The sequence below is a fragment of the Vipera ursinii genome (assembly GCF_947247035.1).
Source record: "Vipera ursinii genome assembly, chromosome: 1".
Taxonomy (NCBI): Eukaryota; Metazoa; Chordata; class Lepidosauria; order Squamata; family Viperidae; genus Vipera; species Vipera ursinii.
The window spans coordinates 24,882,539-24,892,199 of NC_139512.1; the positions used below are offsets into that span (position 1 = coordinate 24,882,539).

General features: G+C 40.9%; 1 protein-coding gene across 1 annotated transcript in view; it reads left to right on the forward strand.

Moving 5' to 3' along the window:
- ARMH4 (armadillo like helical domain containing 4) overlaps positions 1-5,877 on the forward strand; it is a gene marked incomplete at its 5' end in the record, with an annotated part of 60,792 nt that extends 54,915 nt beyond the window's left edge. The window contains 2 exons of the mRNA XM_083350395.1: positions 4,249-4,383; positions 5,394-5,877. Coding sequence (XP_083206521.1) covers positions 4,249-4,383; positions 5,394-5,462 — 204 coding nt within the window. The 3' untranslated portion in view covers positions 5,463-5,877. The remainder of the gene's footprint in view (positions 1-4,248; positions 4,384-5,393) is intronic.
- Between the last annotated feature and the right edge of the window lie 3,784 nt (positions 5,878-9,661).

Genomic DNA, 9,661 nt, shown 5'->3' on the forward strand with positions numbered 1-9,661 from the left:
GTGACTGTGAACAGAGCCTCTCGGTCCAGGAATGGACACAGCTGGCACACCACCTGAAGGTGTGCAAAGGCTATCCTAGGCCTGGCTGCCAACTGCTCTTTGAGCAGGAGCCATGAGTCTAGGAGGATCTCTAGATTGTGCACTGGGTCCATCAGGAGCAGTGCTATCACATCCAGAACCAAAGGTGGAAAAACCTTGTCTCCAGAAGGCCCAAATGCCCACAGCCACTCAGTCTTGCTTGGGTTAAGTCAAAGCTCTTTGAACCTGCAGATGCTAGATGAATTCTCATGAAACTTTAAACTCATTAAACTGGATAAGCAGGCTATCTTATGAGGTTCGTAGTCTCATACATAGGAATGGCAGCAAGTTGGGGAGAAAAGCTTACACATTTCCAAGCACCTCAGACGATTGATTGTGGTTATTTCCATATGAACCTAAAACAAACCAAGGACCCAGGTGTGGCTATGTCCTTGTGGAGAATGCTCAATGGCTAGGATATCACTTGCAAACAGCCCTTCTGCATGCACAACTTCCTACCCATAGAGAGCAGGAATATCTGAAGATTAATACAAATGTAGAAGCAATGTCCTATCATTTTACTGGACAAAATGCAACTCAGCTTTCCCCAGTGTGGTAATTTCCTGTTTAAATTGCTATGTCATCTTTGGGATTTTCAGCCAACGTGGTTAGAAAGCAGTGGGAATAGTTGACCTGTAGACCTGAGACACCATGTGGCTTCTAGGCTGATGAAGGCTGAATAATCTGTAAAGAGACCTTGCTGGTTGTTCAGAATTGGGCTAGACCCATCAGTATACACATCTTCACCTATTTGTTTCTCATTTACTCTCTTTCCTTTCCTCCCTGCTGACTTCTGCTTCGTGAATCCATGAAACTCCACTGTCAGCCCTATAAGGTAGACCAGACTAAGATATCAATGCCATATAGATCAGAACTACTTTTCCTGTAAGAGCTATAGTAACAAAACCCTTTAAATCTAAGTCTAAATGAGCTTCTGCCCTGAACCTCCTTATCTTTGTGTGAATTTGGGAAGGGTTTTTCTGAGACTTTTTTTCAAACTTGTAGTAGCTCTTCCTCTTGTCCTCTAAGGCCATTCCCTAGGCCTTCTACCTTCTAACTCTACTAGGTGTAGAGGGTTTTTTTTGGGGGGGCTAACCTGTACGTTATTCAGATAGTCCTCAAATTATGATCGGTTGTTGAGCAACTGTTTGAAGTTACAACTGTTTGAAGTTACAACGGACCTCCCCAGGGGTACATACAATCCATTTCTAAAGTTTTGATGGCCACCCCTCCCATGGTCACATGACCACATGTCAGGGTCTTGGCAGCTGGCCGTTTGCAGTACCTTGTGGTCGTGTGACTGCGTTTTTACGATGGTTTTACTGAAAACTGTTATTTACTTCTGGTTTTCAGCAAAGCCACCCATAGTGAACAGTGGGTTTGTTTAATAACCAGGGTGTTTGCTTAACCACAAAAAAGGTTGCAATACTGGGTTAGTCACTTTACAATCTTCACAACTGATGACCATAAAGCGCAGGCTCCATTGCCAACATAAGTTGAGGACTTACCTGTATTCAGCTGCCCATACCCAAAATACATCCAACCAAAATTTGGAAGACAAATCAGCATTTTTTTTTTAAAAAATGGTTGTTTTGTCAAAATAAATAACAAACTTCAGCCTTATTTTTCCTGGAGAATAAGGAACAAGCTTTTGACAGTCTCATTTCATCCAATTAAGGTCCCTCCGAATATCTCTCAAATCTGGCACACCAACCAGTGATATGATCACTTTTAGGGGTGTTCACAGAGTAGGGTAAAAAAATCCAGGTGGTGGCTTCAACAGTGTCATTGAAGGTTTGCCTTTTTTAATGTGCATTGTATTTTCACAACATACATAAGAAACAGGCAAGGCTTCAACAACACTCTCAAAGCTGCCATCTTGACTTTTATGACCCTACTCAGTGGACACTCCTGGTCACATAATTGACCAGGGCCCTGGTAATGATTCAATATGAAATAGCTTGTCCGGGGTTTTGGTTTTGTCCTTGGCTAGAAAGAAGCTGGTCTAATCCTGCCCTGCATGAAGATCGGGCTACAAACTGAATACATGCTACATTAAGCTTGACACATTTAGAAATGTGGCAGTATCACTACTTACAGGGGGTCTCTCTGTTTTTGCCTCCAGACGTTGTGGGTGCTCCAACACTGTAGGTTTTTAAGAAGAGACTGGACAGCCATTTGTCTGAAATGGTATAAGGTTTCCTGCCTAAGCAGGGGGTTGGACTAGAAGACCTCTCAGGTCCTTTCCAACTGTCTAGGGCAGGGGTAGGCCACCTTGGCTCTTTTATGACTCGTGGACTTCAACTCCCAGAATTCCTGAGCCAGCCATGCTGAGGGGAAAGGGGGAGGTTTGCAAGCTGAGCCATGCTGGCTCAGGAATTCTGGGAGTTGAAGTCCACAAGTCATAAAAGAGCCAAGGTTGCCTATCCCTGGTCTAGGGGGAATGATAAAAAAGGGATGGTGGCAGCTGCAATGGTGCAACGGAAGCTCCATCAGTTTTTTTATATATGTCATACATATATATGTGCCAGCTTTAATTATTTTTTTAACCGCAATCTGGAACAGACCCCCTGGCTAGTTGGGCTTAAGCTTAAATAAGGAGTACTACTTATCTCCTCCCCTTGTCTTAAAGAATGAGGGTGAGAATAAATAGTGGGGCAAAACTTTCAGCCTAGACCAGTTTTTGCTTTGCTGGTACTTTTATCTACCTGTCCAACAGATAACCAACGTAGCAAGAGTAGGCTTTAGGAAGACCCAGTTTTATATTCACATTGTTTTTGTTCTGTTCCTAAATATTATGTGCCACAAATGCACCACCCACTCCTAGCATGGATGAATTGAGAAAATAAGCATAAAATCCAAGACATTAAAGCAAATACTTGTTTGCAATGGGAATATACAGTGTTTATGCCTTTATTTTATGCTTTGTGTTTCTTCTGTATCAGCAAAATTCATGTAAATGCTTCTCAGAGATTAGTTTATTGCTCTTATTATTATTTTGCTTTAATTTTATTATACTGTTAATACTGTTTTGTTTTATGGTACAAGATCAGCATTCATATTTATCCTTTGTTATCTGTTTTTCTGCTGAAAGCAACTTGTAAAATACTAGAATTTTTCCAAAATTATTCCAATTGAAGAACAAAAGACAGGTGATAAATAGAAATCAAATGGAAATTAATTATCAAATGGAAATTTGAATAATTAAATGGAAATTAATTATCAAAAGCTTTTGGAAGGAAAAAAATAACATATTTCTTTATATAACATATAAAGAAATAACATATTTCTTTATATATATATATATATAAAGATGGAGTGATGAAATGTATTGGGTTCACTGCTGTATATGCTGAAGGTACTGTGTGTCAGTATTGCCAATACTTCTGGCCCACTGCTGCTCATGTGAAACAGCTGCATTTTTTTAAGATAATAAAAAATAATAATCAGAACTTTATGTGTTTTTTTCAGTTCTTTGCCCTATAATACAGCAATGGCAACTAGCAATAGCACTTAGATACTGCTTCACAGTGCTTTACAGCCCTCTCTAAGTGGTTTACAGAGTCAGCCTATTGCCCCCAACAATCTGGGTCCTCATTTTACCAACCTCAGAAGAATGAAAGGCTGAGTCAACCTTGAGCCAGTGAGAATCAAACTGCCGGCAGTTGGCAGAGTTAGCCTGCAATACTGCATTCTAACCACTATGCCATCACAGCGCCAATTTATATAGCATTGTATTCCTGTGGTTTAAAAATGTGGGAATTACAGGTAGTCCTTGACTTACGACCACAATTGAGCCTAAAATTCTATTGCTAAGTGAGACAGTTGTTAAGCAAATGTTGCCCGATTTTACACCTTTCTTGCTATAGTTGTTAAGTGAATTATCACAGTTGTAAAGTTAATAACACAGTTACTATGCTTCCCCATTGACTCAGCTTGCCAAAACGTCACAAAAGGGGATCACATGACCACATATTACTTTCTATGTTTAAATGACAGCAGAGCAAAGTAGCGGTATGGTTGCTTATAGCTGGAAACATGTCTGCAAGAAGAGAGTTCAGTTGTTTGAGGTCTGCAGTATTAATAGTGACCAAATAATTAAAAGCATAAAAAAAACCCAGCTTGACCTGATGGTTACTTGTAATTCTTCTTCCATCCTTCCTTCCTTAGGCAGGATACATGTCTGGGATGCTGGTCCCAGTGGGTGTAGGCATTGCTGGAGCCCTTTTCATCCTGGGAGCACTTTATAGCATCAAGATCATGAACCGCCGTCGCAGAAATGGCTTTAAAAGACATAAGCAAAAGGTTGGTATTCTTCTTTAAATGCTATGAAATGGCTTGAGTTCTCTCCTTGCCCCAAATGATTGCTTGCTCCTAAAAAGTGAGTATTAGTCCCGCCTTAGGCACAAAGCCAGCTTGGCCAGTCACACTGTCTCAGCCCCAGAAAGGAGGCAATGGCAAACCACTTCTGGAAAATTTTGCCACCTTTGCTTGGAGTCAAAAACTGACCCAAAAGCGCACGTGTGTGCACACGCACGCACACCCACACACCATGATTATATGCAGATTTTTCCAATCAGTGTGCTCCAGAAATGTTCAGCCACAATTTCCATCATCTTGGCATAGTGGTTCAGTATATCTGAAACACACTAAGTTGGGGAAGATGGCATGATAGAATGCACACTGGAAATCTAATCTCAGTCCAAAAAACGTATAAAAATTGATAATGGAACATGCACAAATTATTTTGTAGGTGATGTAGTTTGTAGGTGATGTAGAATTAATGTTGTCTTTCTGCTTAATTTGAATTCTGCAGTGTTTATAAAAACTGGAGAATTGGTGTAAACAGTCAGATTTTCTTAACCTTTTTAGAGGATGATTTTTTTTAATCAGTGACATTTCAATATATCAGAGCAATTAAACCAATCATCTTAGTTCAATAAGAACGAACTTATTGCTTGATCTGTTATATCTCATATTGTTTTGTGTTTGCTAGCTTTTGAGATGGGGCAAGGTATCCCAAATATCTACAAAGCACCTGCTTTGGTCTTGATAACTCTACTCTTGAGCTGCTCCAAGTTTATAACTAACCCAGCCTTCCTCCATCTGGTGTCTTCCAGATTTATTGGTTTTCACCTCTTTGGATATGCTGAACTCCAGCATATGTGGAAGAAAGTATGTTAAAGAAAGCTGCAGTAGCTGAATATTTCCAGGCAGGGAAGAAATAAACAATTGGGAAGTGTGATTGTCTTCCTTGTTGTTGATGTTTTTCTTTTTCTTTTCTTTTTATCTTTTTCACTCTTCACCCCAACTAGCAGAGAGAATTCAACAGCATGCAAGACCGGGTGATGCTTTTAGCAGACAGCTCTGAAGATGAATTTTGAATCCTGCTGCAAAGCTACATCATGTTCTCCAGTGACTTACTTTGGTTGCAAAGGGAGGTTTGCAAGTAAAAAAAAGTCTTTCTGCTGCACCCCAGCGGCCTGCCCCTGTTGTGCACTCACATGGCAGTGTTGCTTTATACAACCGGTCCCCAAAAGGAGAAACACACACACAGCCAAACGCATCCCACTCATAGCATGTTGCAGCCTTTCTAGAAACCATGCATTTGTGCAACTTCATTTCCATTGCACTGCATGTTCTTAAGGATGAAACTAACAATGATTCCACTAAGAGTGGGGGACAAGACAGGCTGAATGACAGTAATGGTCCTAAGGTTTTAATTTTCATGTTGATGCTAGCAATCAAAATGTCATTCTTTCCCATATTGTCTTGGGGAGGATGATTTTGAACCCAAATAATGCCTGTCAATCTCCCACTAGGAAGCCACTTCTAAGATGTGGGATTTCCTGAGCTAAAGCTCATGGTTTTGAAAATAATTGGCTCTGTTTAATTAACAAAACGGCCATTCAGAAGCAGTCCACCTCATAAACAGGAGAATAACTATGTAGGTAGAGTACAATGAACAAGCACGTCATGTATATATAGTATATTATGCTTAGGGCCAAACTAGATAGTTACTTACCCAAGACACATGTGCTTTGTTTTGTTCATTGGGAAACAAATGGGAGTGGAAGAACAGTCAGGAGGGTAGGAGAGTGCTTTCATCAGCTCAGTGGGGGACCCATAAAGATCAAAGTAGTAAGCAACCGTCACATATGCATGGCATACTTCACATGGCTATTTACTCAGCTCCCACAGCTAAAAACCTCTCTACCGTCTTGCAATGTTCCAAAGAGATATGGAAATGGTCAGTGTACATTTGATCTGCAAGAGATCATTACTTGGTGCTGTAGCCATCAAACGATGGCAATGAACCAGTGGTAAACGCATGATCGTGGTGCCCAAATTCCTGATACCATGAGGCAAAGCACTTTCTGATCTGGGTTAAAGTTTAGATGTCTATGGGGATTCTCAATTATCCAGGTCATGGTTGTCCCAAAGGTGCTTTTTCACAAGGCCATTGGTCTTTCTTTTTTTCTTTCTTTCTTTGAAGATGTTTCGCTTCTCCTCCAAGAAGCTTCTTCAGCTTGGCAAAGAAGCTGAAGAAGCTTCCAGAACTGAAGAAGCTTCTTGGATGAGAAGTGAAATGTCTTCAAAGAAAAAAAAAAAGGAAGCCCAGTTGCCTCATGAAAAAGCACCGTTGGGTTAAAGTTTAGAGTACACTTTTTTGTGCACTCAGACAAAAGCCAAGAGTTTGGAGCATATCCCTTTTTAGCTGCTTTGGGACTCAGCAAAATTTAGGGCTGATAATTCTGTATTCATCTATGCGTCCACAAAGCAGCCTACCCCATTTTGCTTCTTTTTAATTTAGCACTTCCAGCGAAAGCCGGCATTTTGTGGAACCACCCTCTAACATTCTATTATTTTCTATTTGTTACAATATACATATACATATACACATACACATACACACACACACACATATATATATGCTTAAGGGAAAAAAAGATCCAGTTGGGCACCACTTTTTGTGGAGCATAAGAACTATTTTCTCATTGGCCATGTCCACTGCAGAAGCTGTTTTGAAAATAGGCAAGTCTCTAGCAGCTATTTCAAGGGAACTCTCTCCAAGAAGTTCAAAATTCCAAATATGCATTGCAAACTAGCCAACAAATTCCCTAACTCAGTCTGATTTATCAGATTCTCTCCAGTTGACTTGGACAATCAGTCCCATTCTTCCCAGTCAACGGGGATGATAGGAATATTTCTATACATCTGGAGAGAGTTACAGGTGGGGAAGGCTGGTCTAATTAATTGTTCCATTTCCTTGGGAATTAAAATGTGCTTCTGACTTGGAGCTTTCCCCACACCAGTTAACTAAACTAGTAAGACCCCTTGTCTTGCTTTCCATAAAAAGACAAGAGACATGTATTAAGCTGAGCTTTTGGTTACTTCTCCCAATTATTATCCACCCTGAGCCAGTACAACTGTTAGGGGTTTCAGGAAGAGGCTACACTCACCAATATTGGCTATAGCCAGAAATTGGGAATTTCTGCATACCAAACAAATGATCCGAGTTCTGGCCTTTTCTTTCTTTCAAAAGATTGAGAGGGTGAAATGAAAGCTATAACAAGAAATCTTTAGCTTTATTACAATTCAGTGATTACTGTTTCTGATACTGTAACTTAATTTGACCAAGATGCTTTGCCTCTTTGGCTCATGTGTTTTGGGAGTCATTGTCTCATCACCACGAAGTAAATAGTAGGTAAGCAGGAAAGAAGTGCGAAAGCAGTTGAAATATTTCTAGTTTCAGGCTTCCATTGCATAGAGAACAATTTGTTATCTTAAGGATATTAAACACTATTTTTGTAGAACACACACACGCACACTACATAAAAAGCAATGTCTTAGTAAGAGAGGCTTCCTAGCATAGCATCCCAAGATTGTAGACAAGGGGGCCCAAGACTTCCAGCCAATTGTAAACAATACAATATGGCTGCAAGGAACACAACAAGTGCTAGAATGTGATGTGTAGCACATAATATGTTGGGGTTCCTTTTCTGATCTGGCAAGGGCTGAAGGCCATGCATGCACCCAGTGATTGTGTGAAGTTGAGAAGATAGAGATGACAAAGATGATTCAGAAGCAACAGAATGGACTTGTCATATTTTGGAGGCTTCAGTTGCCACCCCCACCCCCCCAACCCTAATAAAACCATAAATTGGCTGTTCCTTGATATGTCGGTACCTTTTTTCAAGAATGTCAGTTAAATAAAATAGGGATACTCTTTTGCTCTTCCTCTTCATGTCTCCCAGTTCAGCAGTATGGAATAGCAAAGCCCTCTCTGTATCTTCTAGTCCATGTTCTCCTCCACCCAGTGGCTCACTACAACACATTCAAAGCAGCCAGTCCAAGCAGAGCAGTCCTGCTCTTTGCAATTTCTCCGGTGGCTCTTTTTGCTGGATCAGATATGGCAGGCCCCAAATGTCATAGGTCAGAGCTTGGGACCTATCCCCCTTTTCCTAATTCACTCCCAGAAGGGACAGAATGACTTAAAATACATGACATTCCAATAGGAACGGGAGTGATGCTTGGTGCCAAGTATAAGAGTTTGGATGTTTAACTCAGCTTTGATTGCTCTAGCCAGCAAGAGGTCCCTTGCTGGGAATAGACCTTTCCTTCTTGGGCCTTTAACTAATGCCCAAGGGTAGGCAGGGCTCTAGTTAAGGCAGGGATACAAACTGAGTCCCATTGCATGCCAGGCAATTCCTTTTCCATGGCGGTTCAGTCTTCCTGCATCTCACAATGCAAGAAGCTGGCTAAAACTGGAATTGCTTCTAGATTTGGGAAAGATACTCTACAGATTTCAGCGTTAGAAGAGAAATATTTTGAATTGTCTTGTTAGCATTCTAACCTGTGTAGAGCGGGATTCTAAAAAAAAAAAACCTAGGAAGAGGAATATATGTTTCAGTAGATAGAGGATACAGCTTGACTAGAGGTGGATCTCAGGACGCCTAGTCTTGTCATCTGGCTACAGACCAGCCTTCCACAACCTGGAATCCTCTGGATGTGTCAATGTGCTGGTTGGGATGAGGAGCGGTTGTCCAACATCCGAGCTGCCCAGTGGAAGCTATAGTGATGTCATGATGTGCCTGAACAGTTGGAGTGCACCAAGTTGGGGAATGCTGCTTGGGCCTTTGATGGGTCACTTTGGTCAACCCAATTCTTCACCTTTTGGGTAGGAACAAAAGACCTACCTCACAGGGTTGTTGTGAGGGCAAGCCAATAAAGTTTTGAAGCACTTGGCCGTTAAATGTGTCCCGTCAGAAATATGCAGACATAAAACAAAATAGTGCTGCTTGTAAAAAAAACATGGACGTTTGGCTTAAGAAACAGTTTTAGCCTATCCAGCAGCCATGTGGGCATTAAATGATTAGCAGCAGATAAAAAAATGTAGGAAAGAAAAAATCAGCTCCTTTTCCTGGGGACATTTGATTTATCTTGGCCTTGTCTAAGGAGTACCCTAATGAACAAATGATTAGTTCTGGGTGATGATTTCCTGATTTTCTCCACTTTGGCTTGCTAAGAAGTCCTCCTAATTGGAAGAAGGGACATTTGGAAATACCTTTGTTTTTAATGA